At 45.0% G+C, this 26,392-nt stretch overlaps 1 protein-coding gene across 1 annotated transcript in view; it reads right to left on the bottom strand.

Annotated features, from left to right (window-relative positions):
• Positions 1-15,077: 15,077 nt before the first annotated feature.
• LOC147310836 (contactin-associated protein-like 5) overlaps positions 15,078-26,392 on the bottom strand; it is a 141,494-nt gene continuing 130,179 nt past the window's right edge. The window contains exons 20-24 of the mRNA XM_086267733.1: positions 25,746-25,879; positions 21,849-21,936; positions 21,568-21,762; positions 20,363-20,437; positions 15,078-17,911 (exon numbers count right to left, since the gene is read on the bottom strand). Of these exons, the coding sequence (XP_086123859.1) occupies positions 17,715-17,911; positions 20,363-20,437; positions 21,568-21,762; positions 21,849-21,936; positions 25,746-25,879 (689 nt within the window). The 3' untranslated portion in view covers positions 15,078-17,714. The remainder of the gene's footprint in view (positions 17,912-20,362; positions 20,438-21,567; positions 21,763-21,848; positions 21,937-25,745; positions 25,880-26,392) is intronic.

The raw sequence follows: 26,392 nt of genomic DNA, 5'->3' as shown, positions 1-26,392 counted from the left end.
GGAGGGAGACGAGGAACCATCATGGAAGGACAGGCCCCTGCACGGTATGTACCACCGGCAGATAGAGGAGGTGGCTGATATCCAGAAATCCTACCAGTGGCTGGACAAAGCTGGACTGAAAGACAGCACAGAGGCACTAATCATGGCAGCAACCAAGTGGCCGGCATAGTAAACAAAAACCTCTGTGCCGAGTATAACCTGGAAGTCCCGGGGTCAAAATGGTAGACGCCCCCTAGCCATTCTGCGTGTCTCTAGCAGCTGGTTCATTTATGCTGCCAGACGCTCGTGGAGTGCAGTCAGCTTCTTCAGCCAGTAGGCGTGGACCATGTCGTGGCCTGGTGCTGTCCAACTCATACTGGAAACCCTTTCTTGGATGTCTGCCACGGTGATGGTTACTGGACCCTGTTCAGGGAGGTTGCTGTGGTCTGCTCTTAGACCCACGAGCCACTGAGCATTGCTGTTATGTGCTGAGTCCTTCTCCCCTTCCAGTATTGCTGACTCTCCAGCCTCGGTGGTGCTGTTCTCACATTGTTCCCCTGCCACTGAGAGTACACCTATACTAAATAAATAGTAAAGTATTTCAGTTTTTGTCCAAACTTGTTAAAGACCCTTCAACACGCAGTGAGACTTTAAAATCTAGTGTAGATTAGGCTTCAAACTTTCCTTTTTGCTAAAGCATATAGTTAGGGCTGGACCAGGTGACCCTGAATCCTCCCTTAGTTATGCTGCAATAGACGTAGGCTGCCGGGGGATTCCCATGATGCATTGAGTTTTTCCTTTCCAGTCACCTTTCTCACTCACTATGTATTAACAGACCTCTCTGCATTGAATCATATCTGTTATTAATCTCTGTCTCTCTTCCACAGCATGTCTTTATCCTGTCTTCCTTCTCTCACCCCAACCGGTCGCAGCAGATGGCCCCGCCCCTCCCTGAGCCTGGTTCTGCCGGAGGTTCCTTCCTGTTAAAAGGGAGTTTTTCCTTCCCACTGTCGCCAAAGTGCTTGTTCATAGGGGGTCATATGATTGTTGGGTTTTCCTCTGTATCTATGAAGCGCCTTGAGGCGACTTTTGTTGTGATTTGGCGCTATATAAATAAAATTGAATTGAATTGAATTGAATTGAATTGTGTGTCACTGAGTGATGTTAAAGACTGGTTGTCTTCTGATTCAATTTTAAATCTACGTGTGATTTTATGTCACACAACCAATCAACAGTCTGACTCCCTCATTGATTTACACAAAGTATCATTCCTATATTTACTGTTTTTTTTTTCAAATGGTATTAATGACCATTGTGTCTGTTAGACAGGTGAACCTTCAAAGTATGAAACCCTAAATAACTCTGTAACCCTGCTGTCTTTCATTTATGGAACTGTGACTGGAGTAGAATCTACATCATTACCAGTGTGGGACTAGCATGAGTGGTTTTATAAGGCTTTTATCAAAATTATAGATAAAAATGATAAATTCTGCAACAGTCCTTAGTCCTCAGATGTCCAGTGTCCTTTGGGAAAGTGATGCTGTGTGGGCTGAAGCCAGGAGAACTACAGCTCAGGAATGGTTCAGCCTCTTTAATGGAAAATTCCAAGTTGGAATTTTACCTCTCCCATTAAATGCTTGTAAATATTCTACCGTCAGCGGTTAATGTTATTACAACAAAGTGGAAGCATTGTTTCCAATAAACTGCACGTTCAAATGTTTCGTCTCGCTAACGTTTCTTCTTGTCGCATGTTGAAGCTCTACTGGGAACCTTGTTAAAATCCAACCATGCAAAATAGGATTTTTTGCCATTTTTCAAGTCTGGTCTTAAACTTCTGATCGGGACAAAGTGTTGTAAAGCACGACGCCACTGGACTCTGGAGTAGAGATTTGTTTTCAGGAGGGATGAATCTCAGTTCTCTGCCTGGCAATCGGATGGACGAGCCTGGGTTTGGCGGTTCCTAGGAGAACGGTACTTGTCTGACTGCTTTGTGCCAAGTGGAAAGTTTGGTTGAGGGAGGATTCTGTGTGTTTTGAGAGTTGGGCTCAGCGCCTTATTTCCAGTAAAAGGAACTGTTAACGCTTCAGCATACTAAGGCATTTTGGACAATTTCATGCTCTGAACTTTGTGGAAGCAGTTTGGGGATGGCATTCAAAATGACTGCAGACCAGTGCACAACGAAGCTCCATAAAGAGTTTGGAAGTTGACAGAGTCCTGACCTCAGCTCTAGGAAGGATGAGCAAGAGTAGAGAGTGGAAGCCAGGCCTTCTCATCCAACATCTGTGTCTGACTTCAGGGGGTCGACATCATATTAAACTCTATAGATTAAGAATGAAATGCACTTGAAGGTAGATGAGCGAATACTTTTGGCAGCGTAGTTCAGGCATGGGGAAAACGTGCTTCCATGTGTGACTGGGTTCATGAGGTTTGTCATGCAAAGTGCTCTGAGCACTCAGAGCGGTAAAGCATGCTTTAAGTACCAGTCCTACTAATTACACAAGAAATGGACTAAAAATCATTTGCAACTGGTTTGATAGGATTAAAGCGAGGAGGTCAGGAGAAGCTCCCAACAGTGAGCGTCTACAGCGAAGCTTCTGTCATGACCTATTGCTGCATTTCAGCCAGTGTCTTATCAAAGTTATGGAATTATGAATGCAGAAAAGTGCTGCCAGACTTTGATCCACCGTGCAATAGCTTCTTGAACACGTCTGATTGGACCTGGTTTATCTTTTGATATGATAGTGACCCTAAACACATTGCTACACTGCAATAAAGGCACGCCTGGAGATAAACACACAGTGAACACAATCAGTCATGGATTGGCTTCTCTAGAAAGCATTTTCTATCTTTACAAAATATGTTTGAGGGTTTTTGTTACTTTTGCCCGAGTTTAGAATATTGAGACAGTCTCTGCCGGTCAGGCCTCATTTTTATTTCAATGAGACTTCTTACCTACATAAATAAGGATGTATGTAGTTACATTTTGAGTAACCTTTCAGATTTTAAAACACATTTGCTTACACACATATCCCCTGTGGGACAGCCGGTGTAGAACTGTCCTATCACGCGTGCCGGGCTCTCCCTGTGTGACCCTCTGTGGTGAGGGAGCAGCTGACAGCAGCTCTGCTTCAGAGTTAACTGGACTAACATTTCTGATGTCCCTGGATCTCCCGTGCTGTATCCTTGTGTGTTTCTTTCATATTGGAGGCTGTTCATCGGCACTTGGGGTCATTTTATTTGATTATTTGCAAATATGGCAGTTTTCTTGGGTGGTAATTGTTTTAAAGGGGCATTGAGCTGAAGCGGTTCATTTTTACTGGTGTTGAAAGAATATAATCTTTTATGAACTCCCTCGTTACTCTCCTAATTATGTTTATTGTACCCTTTTGTCTACTGTTGCTGTTAATTCATCTTTTGTATTCTCTTATCTCCGTGGTTTGGATTTGTCGTCCCAAACTTGCATTTAGAGCCATAATGTACAAATTAATTAAAAAGAAGACTGTTTAGCTCAGAGTAAAGCTGCACAATGTAGTCCAAAGATTCTTCTTATAGTCTTAATGAAAGTCATTTGCAGCTCCGTGTTTGGCCCTTTACAGAACTCCATCACTAGAAGCGTCTGCCTTTCTCCATATACAGCGTCCCATCCACACATATGCAAACAGGCACGTGGCTTTGACCAGGGACATGGGCTGAAAGTCTTATTATGTTTAGACTCCAATATTTTAATTAGTTTGAGGAAACATCATACTTTGAGCTACATCGGACCCTTTTATTGTGTTCGCCACATGAGAAGGACTTCCTGGCATTAAGCCCTGGGGGCAAACTTTTCTAGAGTGCATATGTGAGATTGAAAAAGTGGAAGAAGCAGTAAACTACATTTGCATTGACAGCTCGTTGCATCTGCCCACAGGCAGCCAAGTTTGAGAGTTGTTGGAGGCTGAGTTTGGTTTGTGTAGTTTCTGCCCTGGAAACATTTCCTTCTGAAAGCAGCGAGGAGCTTCCTGGCACTAGCCTCACTGCCATCTGTGTCACAGTGTAGCTGTGTGACAGCTTCCTTTATCGCTGGTGTTGAGACTCTGTTCAAATAGCTTTATTCTCCGGTATTTGTCTAATATCTGGGGTTTAAATGAATCAGCTCTTCCTTCTGTTACATGTTTTTAAATAAACTATGATTAGTTTTAAAAGTCTGCCTCACCCTCAGCTCTGCTGGGTCATCGCCTGTCGGCTGTTATTAGATGTACAATGAGTACCTGAAATAATTGCCGACGAGGAGCATCCCTGCATTTCTGAGAACCAGCTCACCTGTGTGAGTCACACACACACACACACACACACACACACACACACACACACACACACACACACACACACACACACACACACACACACACACACACACACACACACAGCAGTATAGCTGTGTTGTGTGCTGGCTCATGGGGAGGCTCATCTTTACATTGAACACATTAATAACTTTGCTTGCAGTCTCAGTCAAGTAGCTCTCACACAGGAAGTCAAAAGTGTGCATGAAAGCGCATTCATTGTGCCACAGCTCATTAAGTCTGACGTTAGGTGGAAGGGAGTCTGTCTGTCTTATTTATGTTAAAAACAGCACCTGTGCTCCCAGGAGTGTGTAGGCGGCCCAGAATCTGAGTTTAATAATGAAGCAGTGGAGGGGATTTTAACGACTTCATTGTATCTCTCAGGTTTGTTAGGGACAAGTGTGTGTGTGTGTGTGTGTGTGTGTGTGTGTGTGTGCGCGTGTGTGTGTGTGTGTGTGTGTGTGCGTGCGTGCGTGCGTGTGTGTGTGTGTGTGTGTGTGTGTGTGTGTGCGTGCGTGTGTGTGTGTGTGTGTGTGTGTGTGTGTGTGTGTGTGTGTGTGTGTGCGTGTTAGTAGCATGAATTTCAAATACATCTCAGATATCAGTTGGTGAATGGGACACATGTGATCTCATCTGGCATGATTTCAAATGAGTACCAGCTGTGAGACTCTTACCAGCATTGTTACTTTGTATCACACTGACAGAGATTCACTTTGTGTGTCTGGTGCTGTATATTTTCTGCCCGATTTAGCATAATTAGTATGGATAATTACCAATAGAAACCTCTGTAGACACAGATGGAGCTCTGTAAAGTTTGGCTGAGGTTCTATGATAAGCCCCTTTGATATGCAGCTATGAACTGGCCATTTGCCTTGAAAAGCTTATTTTTTAATATATGTAATAATATGAGAGCAGGAATGGAGACGGCAACAGTTTAAGTTCCTGCAAAATCAAGTTAACAGGTCGAAGGAGAATAAACTGTAGCAGTGCAAAAAGAGCCCTGCAACAGACTGGCGACCTGTCCAGGGTGGACCCCGCCTTTCGCCCTATGACAGCTGGGATAGGCTCCAGCGCCCCCCGCGACCCTGAAAAGGATAAGCGGAAGCGAATGGATGGATGGATGGACAGTGCAAAAAGAGGACAACAGCAACGGCCAAGAGGTGTGGCTATGTGACGGTCAGTATGTAACAAGCACTGATGTGCTTGTTCACAGTCCTCAGTGAATATTGTGACGTTAATGATGCTATGCTGATGTTTTATGTTGTACTTTTTCCTCAGTGGGGTCAATGCACTCGTTTTTCTGTCCAGAGCGGCACAGATCAGACGCCCTAACCACCTCGACTGCGAGGGAGCGGTACCTCCTGATCCCTCGGGAGCTTCTCTGAGACTGAGGCCACCACTCTTTGGAGCAAACTCATTTCAGCTGCTTGTATCTGCGATCTTACTCTTTTCTTGGTTCACTGCCCCCAGCTCATGACCATCGGTCGGGGTTAATGTACAGCTGGACTGGTCTCTCTTGATTACAACTGTTCATTATAATTACTGCTGATACTGAACTGATTTAGAGTTTTTCATCGTTCATGAACAGTCATGTCTTATTAATAGAGATGAAATAGCTGTTACGTAGGGAAATCGCAGGGTTTTATAACAGAACTAATCTTGTGCATCAAATGTTCCAAACTATGCTAAAACAACAGGATAACAATGTTCAACACGTATTTGTGCACGTTTCTTTACACCCTCGTGGAGGGGCGTGGTCTGTGGCGCCGCTGCGGGGAGGCTGACACGCTGCAGCGGCGTCAGCTCATCACGCCTCCCTGCATTTAAGTCTGGACTGAGTCCTGAGTTTGTCGTTGCTGTGCATGTGTGGCTGGCAGCTGAAGAGCTGCAGCCGAGAGGGTTTGAAACAGCAACCGTAATAAAGAGTGAAAGGTGGTCGGGTCTGCCGTGCGTCGTCTTCAGCCGTGCTATTCTTGCATTATAATCAGCTACAGATGTGACTTTCATTCAGTTTGTTATTAACGTTACCACTCAAAGTTACAAGAGGATGGATCGACAGCAAGAGCAACTATGGAGACTGTTTCTCATCCCAGTGGTGAGCACTGGTTTAAAATGATGACATCGGGGCCAGAGCGGCTTCAACAGTCTAGACACGTTTTAGGTTTACCATAAAAGGAACGAGATAAAATTTACATGTAGGTCAATAATGGATTCAAAGTGTTGTTTAAAAAGTGGAACGTTGTGTTATGGTTCCATAACCAAATTAGTTATCAGTCAAATTTTCAATAGTTCCTGCTTTATCTGATTTGATGTACGAGGAGCTAACCTCAGCATCACTCTATCCTAATGCGGTTTTTGCTGCGCAAGGTTCAGGTGGGCTGGGCTTTTTGGTCTTTGAAGTCAGCAGGTAGATATGCAAGTAAATGAGATCATGCAAAATGAGACACGGTTTCCTGGAGTGAAGTCAGTTTTGACACAGCTAGCTTAACTAATTAACTGTCAGCTGGCAGGTGTTTGGCTTTACACTTACTGTCCAAAACCTTCTGCCTATGCAGCAGTGAAGGGATGTCCTTCAACCTGACAAAAGCCAGCGTGAAGCATCCCTGCATGTGCCTCATGAAGCTCAAACTACTTTTTGTGCTGTAGACCAAAGTAGCAGCAATCCTTTCATCACCTGAGAGAATTGATTCAGTATCCATTTATGAACAAGTCCTCATCAACACAGTGAGTGATTTGTATTGTTATAACAGCACAGAAACCATATTGTTAATTTGCATTGGCGCTGGTGCCCTACCCTCACTTTTAAATGCATTTAGACACTGAGGGTTTTCGGGAGGAGCCGTGCTGCTCTCTGAGAGGAAGCTAGTACCATGCTCTCCTGAGTTTTAAATGCACTTTAGAACAGCACACAGCAACACTACATATGAGCGGGCGTAGGGAGGTTTGAGGTCTTCACTCACCCCGGGGGCCGTCAGGGCTGGGGGGCTGGGAGGAGGTGCTGGCCGTCAGACTGGGGTCTGGGATGCGGGGCCTCCCCGCTACTGCAGATAAGGAGGTGGTCCGCTTGCTTCCACCCCAGAGAGAAGGGTTACATCTCCTGGGTCTAGGTGCGGCTTGCCCCTCTGAGGGCGGGGGTACCTGGACCTGGGATATAGAGTATGTTTGGGGGGTGCGACTGTCTGTGCAGTGTCTATTTGTATCTGTCTACACGTTGGGTGAGTGCCGAGTATTTGGTGGTGCATATGGGGTGGGAATGCACGTTTGTGTCCGCGTGCGCCTGTTCGTCTGTGTCTATATGTCAGGTTGGGTCTTAGACTCAACCTCTCTGGGTACATCTCAGGCCCTCCAAGGTTTGGAGGTCTATCTCCCCTCACCACACTCCCTGCCGGTGGCTGATGCCCTCAGACGTTGGTGTGTTGGTGGTCCTTGTCGTCTGGGGCTGGGCGCTCATGTATGTACCGGCTCACTCCTGGTGGCCGATTGGCGGGGCCGGGCGCCTGTGGCCCGGCTGGGCTCCTTCCTCTGGGCCTGAAGCTCGGTCCTCTCTGGCACAGCTGGCTGCCGGCAGAGCCCGCGGGCACGCCACTGCAACCCCCTCTGGCCTCTGCTCCGTAGCTGCTGGGTGACCTCTCCTTTGGGGCTCTACTCAGCTCTTCCCAGGAAGGTGGCACGGTTCCCCCCCTTTGGTGGTCCTCCTCGGGTCCTCGTACTCTGGGGCCTCTGGATGTCTGGAGTTTTGATCTCCTCCATACCTGCTTCATACCCTGGTGGACGGGGCTGTGGCTCCCCACACTCCCTAGCAGATCGTTACATGGAGAAACCTTTGGAATGCAAGCATGCTGATCCACACAGGTGTACACACGGGTATTCACAGACGCGGACTACAGCTTTCTTGGCTGCTGCCTCAAAGCACATTGTGCGCTGTCTATCTTACGTGCTGCACAATATCGTTTATTATTTAGTATCTACTGATATCTACTGCTAGCTAGTTTATTGTGATGGTGCCGTGTTTTTTATTATGTTGCTCTTTGTTGTTTGCTTTCTCTTCTGTTTTTTTTCTCCATACAGGTGACCCAGGTGTTTTGTTTGTTTTTCTTTCTTTCTTCCCCCCTTCTCTCTTCTCCCCTCTGGTTTTCTTTCTCTCCCTCTCTTTCTTTCATTCTTTCTAAAAAAAATAAGTTTATTGATATCTCTGTGTTCGTGTGGTATTTATGGAGCAGCCTCTTGCAATCAAACCATTTGCTAGGGATGGGTATCGTTTAGGTTTTATCCGATACCGGTGCCAAACCGGTACTTTTGAAACGGTGCCGGTGCTTAAACGGTGCTCAAACCGGTGCTTAAAGAATGGAGAACACAAAATTGGTCCAAAAACCTCTCATGTTCAGCTGTTTTTTGTAAAAAGATAACAATGTTAGCCTTTTCTGCAGCTATGGGGCATATATGGTATCAGTCTTGGCTGGAAGCAGTGCTTAAACAATGGAAAAAACACAAACTTTATCCAAAAACCTCTCATGTTTAACTGTTTTCCACTTTTTCTTTGGTCATTTTAGCCTTTTTGGCCAGGGTGAAGGGAGCATCTGCCATCAAACAAGAAGACAGCTGCATGTAGCTATGATGATGTTTGCTAGTTCACCTTACATGCATTAATGTAATGACGTGGTTAGCCTACTCAACGTAAATTACACACGTGCAACATGAAGCTACTCACGCACAGAAGAACGGCTGCTGCTGCATCATCATCCTCATCATTTCTGCTACACTGGCAGGGCTAGGGGCCAGGACTCTCCTCTTCGTGTTTTTGGGGGATATTGCTAACTCCGGGTCAGATAACAGGCAACCCACGCACAGTAGATGTGCTCGGTGTGAGGTCTCGCAGCAAGCTATCATACGGCGCATTTCTGGGCTTTTAAAAAAAAACGCTATGCGTCGCCAGCTGTTTCATCGGATTCGAGGTGTTACCTCCTTTGACAGTATCACAGTATCACCTTAAAGCACTTGTTGCTGCTGAGTTTGCATATTTTGCTGTGAAGTACAGCCAGACTTTGACCGCTTCGCCTTGGACATTTTTAATCTGTAGCTCTGCATAAAAGAACGTACGTACCTGGGCCCGCCTACTATCCTCGGAAACGTAAAATGATTGGCTAGAAGTGTATCACAGCTCAGGAAAAATAAAGCATCGAAATAAAGCACCGAAATGTGCGCTGCTTTTCGGTCTGGTTACTACCGTTTATGTCAGAACCGGTGCCATCATGGCACCGGACACCGGTACCCATCCCTACCATTCGCTGATCAGAACTGGTTCAGAAGCACATTTCCTTCTCACACACAAATGAATGCAGCACATTAAAAGCATATCTGTGGTAGCTTTTATCCCTGCTGAGTTATCAAGTACTCTACATATTGCAGGCAAAGCGACAAACACTAAATATTTTAAGAGCTCATGTCAAAAGTGGCCAGGAAACCGAATGTGAAATCTTTGCTAGTTCCAGACTTGCAATGAAAAAGGTTCATGTGCGATGAAAACAGGTGTATGCATGCCAGTAGAAGAAGAGTGACTGACTTCAATCCAGACTCTAACAATCTAAAAATTCTCAACAGCAAAAACCAAATAAACAGCTTTCACGTGTAACTTTAAGGCTCCATTGCCTCACAGCAAGACGGTTTGGAGTTTGCTTCCACCGTCAGGTCTTTCTGTGTGGAGTTTGCATGTTCTCCCTGTGTTAGAGTTGGACCCAGAAGAACAGGGTTTGAGTCCCGTGTGCAGCTCTTTTAAGCCACATTAATTTGTTGCCTAAGCCTAACAAAATAACCAGTAGTAACAGTGAGCTAAAAGAAAATGTATGCACATAATGATATTTTGATCATTCAGCAGTCATCCACTGTCTTTGCATCCTAAAGTTAAGAATTATGACTAGAAAACAACGTCAGCAGTCCGACTTTATACTCGATGACTGATTTTGTAATCGTATCACCAGACCTGCGGCCACATGTTCTGGACACTCGGGTAAAGAGAGGGGCTGAGCCGTCAACTGATCACCACCTGGTGGTGATTTGGATCAGGTGGAGGGGGAGGACGCTGGACAGACACAAATAGTGAGGATGTGCCCCAGTCTGTACGATCTTCAACACACACCTCCAACAGAGCTTCATTCCAAGGGAGACTGGGAACATTGGACTATGTTCAGCACTCCCACTGCTGAAGCTGCTGCACTGAGCTACAAGGTGGTTGGCGCCGTCGTGGTGCAACATTGTCGGGAGGTGGATACTGGCAATACTGGCACGTCTTCCATGGAGGAGGCAGTTTCTGGGGATGAGGGGGACACACCTCCACAATGTTGCGTGGAGATCAGGGGCGGTACTTCTGGATTGGCAGACCGGGGGGTGTTGGTTCCCATTTTTCAGAAGGGTTACTGGGGGGGGGGGGGGTTCAGCTATAGAAGGAACACACTCCTCAGCCTCCCTGGGAAAGTCTATCCTAGGAGAATTCATCCATTAGTCAAACCTCGGATACAGGAGGAACAATGCAGTTTTCGTCCTGGTTGTGGAACACTGGACCAGCTCTTTATCCACTCAATGATATTTGAGGGTGCATGGGAGTTTGCCCAACCAGTCTAAATGTGCTTTGTGGACTTGGAGAAGGAGCTCGACCGTGTCCCTCAGAGTGTGCTATGGGAGGTGCTACGGGAGTATGGGGTGTCTGGCTCATTGCTACAGGCCATTTGATCCTTAAACAGCCGTTGTAAGAGCTTGGTTCGCATTGCCTGCAATAAGTCGGACTCGTTTGGGTGATGGGCTCCGCCTGGGCTGCCCTTTGTCTCCGGTTCTGTTCGTAATCTTTATGGACAGAATTTCTAGGCGAAGCCAAGTTCTTCACTTCGGTGGTCTCAGGATCTCATCTCTGATTTTCGCAGATGATGTGGTTCTGGTGGCTTCATCAGGTGATGGCCTCTTGCACTGAAATGGTTCGCAGCCGAGTGTGAAGCAGCGGGAATGAGAATCAGCGCCTCCAAATCTGAGGCCATGAAAAGAGTAGAGCGCCAGGGACGAGACACTGCCCTGAGGGGAGGAGTTTAAGCATCTCGGGGTCTTGTTCACGAGTGACGGGAGATCGTCAGACGGATTGTTGCAGCGGTCGCAGTGATGCGGACGCCGTGCTAGTCTGTTGTGGTGAAGAGAGAGCTGAGTGTAAAAGTGAAGCTCTCAATTTACTGATGGTTCTACGTCCCTGCGAGCTGTGGGATCTTTATGTGCTGAGAACATCAATATTCTTATAGTTTCCCATTTTTTGCACAAAAACTTTGGCACATATAGATCGTTGGAGAAAGAGTGAGCTGCTTATTTACACAGTGCTTACTAATGAGCATGCTAGCGGCTAACTTGCAAGTGTCGACACACCCACAGTGTCAGGGGAAGTCACAGAGGCGTGGGTATTCACCACACTGTTTCTTTTGCACAAAGGAACACTAAACTGTGAAAACACCAGGATGGCACATTTTATTATTATTAAACTTTTCTTTATTAGAACACTGTACATGTAGAAATCCTTCATGTGAGAATTGCTCCAAGAGTGTTTCATTAATAATTGCAGCCCCGTGTTTCATCCCTTGGCTCTATTTCTTCCTGTTTTCTTCTTCCTGAGCTGCCTGAAGATCTTATTGATCTAAACTTTGCACAGCAATTATCAAAAACACTGGGGAGCACAGCAAAGTAGACACTTTCCTATTTCTTTTGCCTGTGCACACAACACGAGCGCGTGGAGTAGCAGGAACAACTTATACCAAACACTTTATATTCAATATTTTTAGCAGCAGTTTTGAATCGATTAGCATAAATTTATTTGCATAAGTTTAGTTGCTTCACTCGTCAGTTGTTTTGTTGTAATTGCCACTTACACTAATGGTATACGTTAGTAGAGGGAATGTATTTTGTGTACTGCTCCAATTATACTGACCATTGCAGTAAATCTTTATTACTGTTTGTGTATAATTGTGAATAAAACTCCAGACATTTGCAAACTTAGTCGTATAAAATTCCAATGACGAGAGGAAACTTATGCAGCTCCTATCCTGATCCCGTGTGCCGTTTTTACCAGGTGCCAACTAAGTGAACACCAGCCTCCGGGAGTTATTGAGCGGACTCACTGCTTTTTAGCGCCCGTTTTCAGTATAGAGGTGAGGATGCCTCTGAGGATGCCTTCTGTGAATATTCTCCAAAAATACTGCCCCGCTTCAAAAGTTGTTTGTATGTCTAAAATATATTTACAGACATTTATATCTTACATGTTAATAAAGTTCAAACTCTGCTGGGTGCCAGGTAGTCCTGGGCTTCTGGGGCCCTGTCAACGACTCGTACCGGGGGGCCGGCCTGTAGCAGGGTCAGCTGGCCCTTGTCTCTGGTCCTCTGGGACTCTCACCTTTGGCTTCCACCCTTCGGCCCTCTTTGGGCCTTCGGATGGTCCTGGTCCCATGTCTGTCTGCCTCCAGGCCTCTGGGCGGCATCGCTGCAGCTTCCCACCATCATTATCAAATACATATGTGGCAAAGACACAGGCACTCATGCACACTGTAAGAAGACTGTTGATTCATGTATCTGTGTATTTTCTTATTTCTTGTTCTCCAGGCGCAGCAGTCGGTGATACATCGTGCACTTCTATTTGTTTTCTAACATGTAACTGTGCAGAATGATAAATGCTCATTTTTAATTTGATGGCAGGAGCAGGGGCACACGTCACACTGTGTTGCATCACCTCTTATTTCAACATCAGTCCAAGTATGCGAGAACTGAGAAAACAGAATGCTGTACTTTTGAGCATCCAGTGGTTTCCCACTGATGCCTGACATCAGAGTTCAGCTGCAGTTCGCAGCCTCATTTGTTGTTTCGTAATACACCCATTTTTTCCAGTGTGCCACAGGTCTGGAAAGCAGTACACAATGTCATTTGCAATGGTTTTTCTGAAATAAGAAATCCAGTATTGTCACGGTATGGCATGGCACACCGTGGAAGGAGTGGGGAAGGAGGACCCAGGCGCGGTGCTCTATGTACAAACAGTGTTTATTTACAGAGTGAAAACAACGTAACAATAAATCCCCGTGTTCTCCCAGACTCCCGTGTCGTGTCTCCCGTGAATAGTCCGTGTGCTCTCTGCTCCCGTGTCAGCACCCCCCGGTGCTCGCTGCTCTCCGTGCCTTCCACGCTCTTCCTGCGGGAAGCAATAGCGCAGCTGTCAGGACACTCAGAAATGGCAGGCATACACTTTCTGACTAAACTTAGGCAGGGTGACTAACGTGGAGTCTCATGCAATGATCCCGCGTCGGTGGGAGCTCCAAGACTCTCCTAAGTAGCTCCCCCGACGAGCCCTGATCAGCGGCAGGTGTGTGGCTTCGGGTGTGGCCAGTCCTTCCACAGGGCCACACCCCTCAGGCCTGCAGGTGGCTGAGCTCCATCCTCCAAGCATACCCGCAGACGTACACACACACACACACACACACACACACGCACACACACACACACACGCACACACACACACACACACACACACTCACATCTACAAGCATGGAGAAGAGCAGCAGCAACACCAAAATAGATATAATAATAATACTAATAATAATAATAATATAATACATAACTGCTCAGGGATCCTGGGTCGCCCAGTCCCAGGACCCTGACAAGTATAGTCCCCTGTAGTGCTGCTGATGCAGGGCCGCACCTCCATCCTCATGTCGGAAAGACTTTCTGCTCTTTTCTACACAAGCTTGTGACTAATTGACCTAATTGGTTATCAGTCTTCCAACAGCTATTTGTTTGAACATTACTGAAATGTTACACTGTTGTTGCCAGTGTCCAAACATATAAATACACTTCATAAACTTCAAAATGCTAAGAAGACAAAATTGAGAGATAAGGAAAGCCTGTGTAGAACACCGGTGCCAGTTCATTGCTAAACAGAGTGACTGAAAGCTTTCATCCTTCTCACATCCTGTGGACAGAACTGATCCAACTACCACTTTAGTGAGTTTGTATGTACTCACTGTTTCTGAAAATCTCCAGCTTACTGTTCCTTCCTGAACATCACTGCAAAACTGGTAAAGCTCTTCCTTGAAGCTGAGAATGCTGAGATAATCAAAGCTCTCCCAGAGTCCTCGTCTGAGTTATACGAGAAAACCGCAGCAGCATGAGAACGTTCTTCCAGCTGTAACAATCAATAACTGTCATTAGACATTTCCATAAAACAAACAAACACTACAGTGACGACTCAGCTTTGATCGGAGAGTTTTTCTGTTCCTCTGTTCAGACCTGATCTTTCTTCACACTGAGAGATGAATCAACCCCGCGTGGTCGGGCACAGACAGAGATTGATGCTGGACATCCTGCCTGTAATCCGTCGCTCATCTTGATCAATACGAAAACTGTGACTGAACTTTGTCCTTGTTAGGAAAAAAGACAGGTCAAAGGTACAGATACAGTACTCAATAATCAAACAAAAAGCCTGTTCTCCATCACATCGAGACTCTCACTCAGAGAACCAAGGTTACAGTGTAACCGCACGTTAACGTTGGCTTCTGTCACTGAAACACTTCAGATGTCCAGATGTGTGCTTCACCCACTTAACAGGCATTTATCCAGGCCACTTCGTGAGTGAGTCTGTAGCAGACTGACTGCACAGTGTTAGTGCTGTTTGATCCTCTGGGGATATCAGCGTAATGCAGATGCACCTTTAAGGTTCAGAAGTAAATGGTCTGTATTTGTATAGAAGTGAAGCCATTTTACAACAAAAAGTAGCAATATATCGACTTTTATTATTAAATTATACATCTATACAATAGATTCTTAATAAAACCGCAGCTATACAAATCATTAAGAAGTGAGCACATGATATTACCCATTGCAGTGTAACTGAAACTCTCAGAGGTATGCATTCATTCACAAATATGGGGATCATCTTCAGGCGTATTTGGAGGACATGCACAGAGAGGGTACACGGGCTCAGCCACACCGCTGTCCTTCCTCAGCTGGAGCTCCAGTCTTTGTACGCATCAGTGCACCGGTCCAAACATTTCTACGTGAGGGAAATCTCACTGCTTTGTTTTTTAAACATTTTATTCTGACATTCAGATCCCAGGAGAATGAACACTTGAGTTCATGACAAGATGCTAAATAAATGGCCGTGTTTCTGTCAGCTTTTCTTTGGACTTAACCTTTACATTTAGCCCGTTAAGTTCAAAGCATAACTGATGGTGACAAAGACAGGAATGCAGCCAGAGAGCAGCTGAGCCCAGGATAATGAGTCAGTATGATAATGCAGAACTGGGCTCAAAAGGCTGCTTTTGAAATTTAGACAACGTGATTTGTTTTCTCTGGCATCACCTTCGTGCCCACTAGAAGCAAGGATCTAAAAAAGCAAAGTAGTCTCCATTTCCATCCGTCCTTTAATTTGCCTTCGTCACGTCCATTTGAGACAGAAACCACTGCACTCCCAGTAAATCTGAAAATAAATTCATTCCATCCGGTATGATATTGGCCGTCTTCTTTTATGCAAAAAGCTCTAAGCACCGCCGGTTAGTGCTCTAAAATACAAGCCAGATTAAACTTCTGCTCTACGGCTTTGGTGCTCCACAAGTGAATGCTCTATGAAACAACTCCCAGACATTTGCCAGCAAAGTTCGGACGTTCTCCTCCACGAAACCTCGCAAACGTGCTGCTGTGATTCTAACCTCGTTACTGTGACTTCTGTGAACCCAAAACCTGTCGTATGAAGCAAACTGCTGTCTGTATGTTACTGAACACAAGCTGCAGGGTTGGAGGCTGTAACTGCTGCTACTGGCTGCCTGTGGTGTTTCACGTGGACCCTCTGCTTGATGATTACACCCTTTAGTCTTGGCATAAATAACTGCTATAAATAATACATTTCTCTCAGTTATTTTCTTATTTCTGCTACTTTATGACACAATTCACACCTTTTTTACACATTGCATCTCCTTCATTATGAACAGAAACAGCTGCAACACTCGCTGTTGACACTGAGTCAGGGCCTCATTTATCAGCTGACATTTTTCTCCTCGTTAATATCAAGTTTGTACGTTTTGTTGTTGTCACATGAAAGTAGCGACGTCAGATTCAAATTCCACCGATGTTCATTTATCCACGTAACACTTGGTGTGGCCATGCTGTGGCCAGGTTTATAGAAAAGACTGTGACGAGATGTTCACTGGTCCCGTTGGCCAGCAGGGGCTGGTCCTCGTTGAGTCAAACAGAGAATAAAACAGGGCTTTACAGTGTGACTGATTGCTGGGCTATCAGTGCTCAGCACGAGGCTACTCTAAAGGATGCCATGGCGGCTACATCCATCCCTTACATATGTGGCACGTCTGTGTGAGGTCGTCTGTGAGCACGGCAGCCTCACACGCTGGTCACACCTTTGTGACATGAATCTGGGAATGACGACAACACAAACAGGGGTTATTGTGGTCACTTCTCCCACCCAGAAACCTCAAATATGTGGGTGTGTGGACCCCCGTCTATGTGCTGAGGGTAACTTCATGATGTGCTGAACACTGTGCTGTGGGCACGCGATCAGTTTTTATTATCATGGTCGTCATTATTATTATTTTCTTCCTGCAGACGTTGATAAATGAGGCCCTCGCTGCACATCAACAAAGAATCTATGGGCCTGTTCCATCTGTCAGTTTGCACGCTGCTATCAACCGCGCCGTGGTAAACAGCCTGTTGAAAGAAATGTTAGCGATAGTCACCCCTCGCCAACGGCTGCGCTCTAGAGACGATGAAATTCTATGAAATTCCCATTTTCTTCAGCGAATGACAATAAGCTCTTTTGTGGGGACATGTGCCTGCGTCTGTGAGGGTCACAGCAAGAACTCAAATCCAAACAGATATGCAAATCAGGCACTCACACAGTGTCGGCAGTGTTGTCCCTTTGCTGCGACATTCACCCCCAGTGGAAACACAAACAGAGAGCAGCGGATGGATGCATATCTTACAGGCCTTGCCTACATTTCCTGACTAACAAATACAATTTAGTGAGTCCCACAGAAATGTGGAAATATTGTTGTGCACATTCAGGACGGTCGGCGGCTTCTGCGCTCGCCGCGCTCGTCCACGCCCCCGCGTTCACCCCTGGGAACGATCGACTTTTGCTTTACACATTTCGCAATGACGGAAACCACGGCAGCTTGATTCTGACAATTTCACCAACATCAAATACACTACGAGCTGCAAAGATTCAGCCGCCTGCTTTTACAGGAGCATTGAGAGTGGAGTCTGCTGACTTTTGCAGAGTCCCTGGGGAACTTCCAGGGCGGAGATATGCAGTGTTGTAAGAAATCCTGCGGCAGCACGTCCACCTGTGAGTCCTTTAGAAGAAAGAGGTAAGTTTGTGACATCGGCTGCACGCTGCAGTCAGATGTAGAATTCCTTCACGCTGTCTCTGACTGGGTTGTGGAGGTGCAGCTCAGTCCTGTAGTCTGTGTACATGCTGTGTCTGTGCTCCTCTTTGATGCTGCCGCTGCTCCTCTGGGCCCGCCGCTGCTGGTACACCAGGCGGATCACCACAGCCAGTGCGCACACGGTTATGAAGACCACTGCAGTGACCACACCTGGAAACGACGCAGGGAAGGCAGGTTAGATGATGGCGGTGTTGGTGGCCTCAGGTTTAAGTAGTGTAGGAGTGTTAGCAGTACGTTTAGCCCTGCACACATGTGGACACAGGACCTTAAAGCTGGGATTACTGCACGCTTGGTCTCTGATCGAATGATTTCTTTGAACAGTTCCTCTCAAGGATACCTGAACAGCATCAACGTTTAATGAGAGCACAAGATGTTACTACACAGGAGTCTGCGTACACTCTAATATGTGAATAAGTGAAGCTTCCAGTGTGTGAAGGCTAACGACTCGTTAGTGATCTCGACCGACTATCGTACAGCTGGTAGTTTATCTGTTCATCATGGCAGCATAAAAAGGACTAGTTTGACTTTGGATTGATCCCAAAGGTAACTGAGTGAATACATCAGGACAAAGGCTGTTTCTTCAGGACTTCCAGCATCATTAGTTAAAACGACTTCACACTAGTACAACTTATTTGGATGCGTCCCCACGGGTCTGGGAGGAGACACGCTGGTTAGAATATTCAAGGACAACCGAGGACTGCTGGAACAGCATCCTGTCCACAGTGGGGTTTTACACTGCGACGGACCAAGAGGGGGCTGACAGAGAGAGAAGCTCCAACACCAACAACTCTGAATCTGACTGGGATTTACAGCTGCCCACACGGACCAGTCAAGCCTTCTGGAGTCAAACACGATGAAGATGATCATTTTCATACATAATGGCACTGTACCAACTGTCAGCGTGATGCTGATGCATGGTTAACCTAAGCTAACGCTACCTTGCGAACGCATATATGTACATATTTGAGCCTGTATGTGTAGTCTGCATATACAGACTGTGTGGATAAGAGCCCCCCCCCCCAAAAAAAACAGCCAAACCTATTTAATCATGTCACCTATGGAGAAAATAAAGGGTCAAATTACCACGACATTCATCCCCCGGATGAGTGGACGGAGACTTCTGACCAAAGCAATTATCTCTTTATTTCTCAGCAAGTTTGGTAAAAATGATCCAGACAAATTTTACAAACGACGATGAAGAAGCTAATCTAATCTACTTTCCCTGAAACTGAGTCCACCTGGTCTGACAATGAGTTTGTCATGAAGAGATTTGAACACTCCTGCACACATCGTGTGAGGGAAATTTTAAATGGGTGGATTTTAACTCAAAGTAAGTAGCCTTCAGTATTAGCATCCCCTTTGTGCCTTTGAAAGGAGAATCAAACGAGACTGCCGTCCTCCTGTGACAAACATCATTGATTCGACATGATTTACAAAGATAATTAAAGAAAACAGGATGCATCACAATTTAATCTGCAGCCACAACAAAGAGATGATGTCAAATTTCCGAAGAGCTAAACTGAAATAAACAAGTTGAATGAAATAAATGTTTGTAACAATCAAAGCTATCGTATCATTTATTGATTGGAGCTGACTAATCCTCCGACTGTGATTGAATAATGTGACTTTTATTGAGAAATGTACTGATTTGTCTTCTTGTCAAGAGGCTGATGAAAAGACTGCAACCCTGTCAGCTGTCTGTGGTGAAGCTGAGGGATCAGTAACACCTCCGAGTCCCTGATGGTTGCCTGGAAACTGGTCTGAGCCAAGAAGCTGTCTCACGGTCACCGCGGGAGACAGCTTCCTTCACTCTTTGATGGTTGTGATTTCACAAAACAGGTTAATTAACAACATTTAAATGAAATTGTCCTTATTCCAGCCTTTATGTTGAGCTCGACGGTGTTGTGTCTTCATATTTACCTTACAGACAGCAGAACAGATGCATATCTGATATGATGCAGATACTATCATATCTGATATCATATCTCACAGTACAATAATATTGAATGGGTGCATTGTTGTATTTTGTCATGTTTCTCAGGTCTTTGTCTGAATTTCTACGAACATTATTGCTAAGGATTGTCTTATTGCATTGGAGTCACACTGGGTTAAATATGTACACTTGGGTTTTAAGGGGTATTTATTATTTTCTTCTTTTTTTTGGGTTGTATGGAAGCCCCAAACGCAATTTCATTGTTCTTGACAATGACAATAAATAAATAAATACTAAATACTAAATATGAAGCAAACAAGCAAATGACAGAGCTGTTACCGGAAACAGGCACAGCGCCTCAGAGAATGAACACTAAAGATGATCACAGTTATAGGGCCTCTGATAGACTTTATAAGTAATATCTGGGGACATGTAGCTATAAAATTAAATGCTTGCTTGTTCAGAAAACACACATCACAGCATCAAGTTTCATTTCAAATAAAAAGAAGGTTTAAGACACGATCGTGGCAATAAGCTCGAGCTGGGCCGAGTTATCGAGAGATAAGGAAAAAGCATTAAGACGGAGCCAAATGGAGAGAATGACAAATGACAAACAGCTGGGACTCATTTTCAATTAAGCAAAGGAAAAACAGGAGCACAGCACAGACCTGCTATTACAGCCAAATCCTTCTGGGTGCTGCCGGCACGCTGCTCTTTGTCTTTATTTGCATTTACAGCCTGATCTGCAGAGCAAAGAGAAACATCATCATTTTCATATATACCATGTCAACTTCTCTTTACTGACTGGCTCCTCCTCCTGTACAACGAGGCGTGCTGCAGTACAGTGCATGACATGATGATTACATTTGGTTCATGAGAGGCAAAGACAAACAGTCTATTTAAATGTCTCTGCTTCTGAAAACGATTTTAAACAGCAGTACAACCCTGGAAGTCCTGATTTACACAATCCAGTTTTACTGTGATCATGTTCTGTTTGGTTTGTAGCTCTTTGGCTTGTTGCACCGCTGTGACGTCAGCCAACGTTTCTGTAACACATCCAGTCCAGTGAGAACAGCTGTCTTTGTGTCTGGACTTCAGGCAAACGAGAAACTATTTCACATGCGGGTCGGGGTCATCTTCTTTAAAACTGATCGCTGTGAAAGACGCACAGAGCAATGCCAGCAAAAAGCCAGCTCGGTGTCGATACAACAGGAAAAAGCAAATATGGAAACCAGTGCTGCTATACTGGTCTTAAGATAACAAACCCTACAGAGAGCTCTGGCCTGTGTACATAAGATCCAATGCTAATGCTAACCACACTGTCATGGAAATATGATCCTAACCATCACAAACTGAAACAGAAACTCTTCAGTAGCTCAGCTTTGGTTTCATGTGACCACGACACTTTTATCCAAGCCTTCTCTGAACCATCTAGATGTTCGATGGCAAACTCACGCTGTGGCTTCTTGAGCAAGGGGACTGTGTGGGGGCTGCAAGATTTCCATCCATGACGCCGTCGTGTTGCCAACGGTGGCGACTGTGTCCCGGCGTGCTTTAGGTCATTACTGCTGTGTGATTTTGGGCTGATCCACTACGATTCACGTCTCAGATTTTGATTCTGAGCTCCAGACCGAGGACAATAGATGGTCCTTTTACTTTTATTCCATTTATGAAGAATTGCACAGCTGATGGTTTCATTCTATCCAAATTTCTCAGATGACTTTAGTTCAGTTTTATTTATGTAGAAACAAATCACAGCAACGAGTTCCTCAAAGTGCTTCAAAGACTCAGATTAACAGACAGAAACAATCAGCTCGTGTGTTTGTGAGTCTAAGTAAACAGATCATCAGTGTCATGGATGTGGATGTTTTACCTTGCAGAGTATGTGACTCGGCTAGCGCGCCACAATTTGATTGGACCAGCGGGCCACGGACGGTGACCAATGAGCTCCCGCGATTGGTCAGCGCTACCTTCAGTGGTGCGACATGATTAAACTGGACTGAGGAGAGGCAGCCAATGAAACCTTTAGAAGCTCCTTGTATCACTTCCTCATCAAAATTCTCCATTCCTACAAAGACACAGCCGAGGAGTGAGAAATGCTTCTGGCTTCGTTCGGTCAAAGCTGAATGAGAAGGACTGATTGCAGAGACTTACTGGTGACTTTGCCTAACGTCAGCGATCGTATGAGGATCAGCTCCGCGTCAGATGACAGTGTGTACTTTCTGTGGATGTCCTGGTTGATCTGGTTGGATAGAAAGAAATCAGATAACAAGGTGATTACACGAAATTCAAAGCAAGGTAACAGCAGCTGCAGCTCAGCGTAAGAGCGAGCTGTGTGTTCACTGCAGCCTCACCTGAAAGCAGCTACAGGTAGCTCTGAAGTGAGTTTGACCTTGTACCTCTGTGCCGTCATGCTGACTCGGAATAATCGCTTAACACGGTGAAGTGCAATAAAAGTGAAGGGTTTCAGTTTCCTATTGCATGAAAAGATGCACACGATGTGCACAGCTTTCCTCTTTAGATGAATCCTGCTGTCTCGTCATGTTAGTCACATTGTTTCACTCAAATAGCTACAGTGCTGTAAAAACGTCGTTGCACACTTCCTCATTTCTTAATTTTCTTTTGCATGTTTGTCACACTTACATGTTCCTGATCATCAAGTAACTTTGATCATCTGAGTAAATACACAAGTTAAATGATGATTTCATTCAAATCCACACCTACCTGGTCCTCTGTGAAAACGTTATTTAAAACCTGACTAAGACTCAACCTGAGGTCCCAGCCAGGACCAGCACCATCACGCAACCTATGGATTCTGCTCTCTACCAGAAAATCCTGCAGGATAATTGGGATGGGAATGTTCCACGCAACATTAGTTCGAATCCTCGGGACTGTCCGTCTGGTTGCCTGTCACGCCATCTCGCTGCTTGCACTTGAGCTCCAATCAAACAGGGAAGCAGTGGCGCAGCCTGCAGCGTGGACTTTTTATTGCAGAAAAGAACGAGTGCAATGGTAAAGTGAAAACTGCCAACGCAACAAAGAAGGGAAATACCTGCAACATACGCACAACACTTTATCTACCTCACATCAATTACCAATTTAGAATTACCAGAAAGGCGTACTGAGAGGAAACCAAACCAGTCGTTTGGTACCGGGCCGTGAGGCTTCAGGCTCAGGTGAGAAATGATGGTTTTCAGGGTTTGTATCGTTTTGTTTTTTTAATCGTTTTTATCGCTAACTCGGTTTCCCTGGGTCTTTTCTCGTGTGTTATGAATAAATCTTCCTCTTTTTTGGTACTGGTTTTATTTTGTTGTATTCATCCGCGACACCATAAAAATATTGCTGGACATAAACCGGTCTGTAGTGCAAAAGGGCACCGCCGCCCTGCAGAACTGTTCCACTGAGCGGGTTGATTGTAACAGCAGATACTCAACGTCTTGTGTACGGTCTAAACGTGGCCACTGATCAATGATGATTGGGCTTTGATCAGTGCATATTAATGACACAGCCCATGGTTCCCTCAGCGCTGCTGGTTTCAGTCACTGTACAAATGTCCTGCAGTCAGCTAAGACTGGAGGAAGACGCCACGTCCTCATGAACAGAATCAGCCTTTTAGGAGTTCCTCACCTGGATGAGTGAGCATGCACTAAGATGACCTGATGGTTCAATTGTTTTATTAGGTCTGGTTATTGATTGGTCCTCTTCACAGCTGAAGTTTTTATATTTCAATTATTAGTTTTAGATTTGCACAAACAAAAATTCAATCAGGGCTCCTCAGTCAGTCAGTCAGTCCTGGTCCATGACTTTATGTGTCTGCTTGGTACAGCACTATCATACAGAACTCAAATGATATATTATATCCTTGGGCAGTTAATAAACACATCATATTCCTCTGGTAATCTAACCTCTGTTCAAAGACTCATCAGTTGTATTAATAACATTAACTGTTGGAGGTCCAGAAACCTTTTAGATATTATAGTTGATCACATATTTACCGTCCCTGTCTCTTAAACACGGGAATCGATACAAATATATCAAAAGTTAGAAAATGTAATTTCAAACTGACCTAGAAATGTGTTCATGCCAAGCAGGTTACTCTACTCAACGAAGACAACTTTTCTTGCTCATACAAGGAAACCCGACCATATCACCCAGATACTGAAGTCAGAGAGTTAACTTTAAAATCCATGTGGCCCCTCAGCACATTATGGACCTGCAGTCAGACCCAGGGCTGTGCGATATGACCAGAATCTCATCTCCCGATATAAAACATCTATCGTCCGATAACGATATAAATCACACAAATGTAACATTTTCTGTAAACTCTGTGAATCTCGGGCAGGTGAAGTGTTTCCTGCTGGGCGTCGTGTAGCTGAGTCGAGTGTTTTAACCGATGCATGAAACGATACATTTTGAGACAGAAGTTGTAACGGCGCCGTTTCCTTTGCGAGTATTTCTTACACGGCGTGCTGCGGGGAGAAGCCTGTTCTAACGTTTTAGTCTAAGGTTTATTTTTTAGCACCTGGCGGCTCTTTTTTGCTTCTCATCCGTAAATAATCTGCATCTTTCACGTGATTCAGTTTATTTTGAAAAGTCTCAACAGGATCTTGAGCTTTATTGTGAAAGGTTTATGTGGAACATAAACAAGCGGACACGCCGTGGTGTTACCGTAGTTGTTGCTAACGACAACGCATAAAAACAGGCGCTTGTCCGTCCGTAGTGTGGTGATATTAAATATAAGAGAAAGAGAGAACTTTAAGAAATTAATAATAACTACAGTGACATCAGAACATGAAAAACATTGCTGTAAACAGTTTATTTTGAGACATAACGAAACAAACGATAGCGTAAAATGAAACGATGTTTCTATATCGTCATCTGATATATATCGTTGTCAGACTCTCAGGTCATCAGCTGTTCCCAGTAGACCTAAGTGTGCTGAGGGCCTGTTCCTGGACCAGCTGCCTGCTGACCTGTAAATCACATATTCAAAAACATCCTCAACCCTTTCTGTCCTCACAGGTCTACACTCAGTAACTCTGGATGTGTGCGCATGCACGTCTTTAACGTCTTTAAATCCCCTTAAGACAAAACTACATGTGTTTTTCTTCTATGTTATCTTCAACACTGCATAATGAAATGTGCTGTATAAATAAATTGCCGCTGGATGCAAACAAACAGTGTTGAGTTCACATAAAGATGGTGTATGGTGGATGTTGCTGCTCTTTGAAGTCAGTTAGGTTTAGTCTCTTTCATTTTTGGGCCATGTCGTATTTGATGGGTGGCAGGTCACCTGCTCTGGTTTAAGGCCTCCCCGGGTAAATTTAATGTGTGTTATCAAAAAACTCTTCCACAGAATATTGTATCTCATTCCTCACACGTAGGAGTCAAACTGGGAGAAGATTGAGTGCAGTGGGGGAATTACAGAGTTATGTGGGTCCAGTATGTTAGTTTTCTTTCTGGAGCTGTGATCAGCTAACCTGCTGCAGGCCTGAGGTTTCCTGCCCTCTGTGCATTTAGCCAAGTCAGGATACGCTGAATTTGGTAAGTGATACTGAAGAGCATCAGCAGCTTAAATGCTGTTTGATGATGCTACTCTTGATGTAACAGAGCAGCTAGCATGGATACAGCTGTGCATCTTATTCTTACATTAACTCTGAATAACACAAAATGTAGTAATTTATTGTAGAAAACAGGTCAGAATATATACAAAACCCAGATAATCTACAACAGATTCGGATGATGAGTCATTCTACCTTTACCTAGCAGACAGACTGTGATATGTGACTGAACAGGAAATGATTACAAACGCACCTAAGACGAATCACACTTAGCCCTATACTCACATCATGCTTACACACTGCAAGCACTTTATACATCACAGCCACTGTCTAAGCTCTTGATCCAACATGCGTGTCTTTGGAGTGGCCACAGGGAGCCTGCACAGGGAGCCTGCACACATCCAAACTCCACACCAAGCTTCAGAAGCAGGAACTGTCTCTGTGAGACAGCACGTCCTTATGCAGGACTTCCTGTACCGGTGTTACTGACCTGTACATAGAGGTTTTTGCCGACTCGGTGGATTCTGATTCGATGAAGACGTCCGTCTGCCAGATTACTCGGGGTGGGAGTGAAGACGTCCGGTTTCTTGCCTGTCTGCAGGTGATACCAGATCTGCACACTCCCTGGAAAACAAAGCATAAACTGTTACAGAGCAACGCGACGCTTCATCTTATGCTCAGTGTTCGATGAAAACGTGGAATCTACAGGTCTAAATCCAATCTTGTACATATAACATTACCAGGATTCAAATATGTGTACCCTGCATTCTAATGGGTGATAAGATAAGAGAATACACCTGTCTGCTGCAAGAAGGGGACTGCCTATTTATAAATACACCACTACATCCAAGCTTCTTCAGTTACTCTCGAGAGTCTGCAAATATTTATCTCATAGCTCTTTGCTCTGAAAACTGAGCGAGTCAATATGTGCTCAGCCCCCCCCTCCCCGGGCCCCACACACACACACACACACACACACACACACACACACACACACACACACACACACACACACACTCGCTGCCAGATCAAAGAGTCAGAAAGCTATGCATTGTCAAGTGGAGCTAGGTCAATATTACAATTCCCAGTGTGTAAGTGAAGGGCTTTGTGTTGTGATTCATTTCAGATCCTCAGAGT

The sequence above is a fragment of the Aulonocara sp. 'chitande type north' Nkhata Bay genome, linkage group LG16 (genome assembly GCF_057382095.1).
Source record: "Aulonocara sp. 'chitande type north' Nkhata Bay isolate Kocher_YH1m ecotype deep benthic linkage group LG16, A_spYH_male_GT1.1, whole genome shotgun sequence".
Lineage (NCBI taxonomy): Eukaryota > Metazoa > Chordata > Actinopteri > Cichliformes > Cichlidae > Aulonocara > Aulonocara sp. 'chitande type north' Nkhata Bay.
The sequence above is the reverse complement of the archived record's forward strand: the minus strand, read 5'-3'. Positions and strand labels throughout refer to the sequence as shown.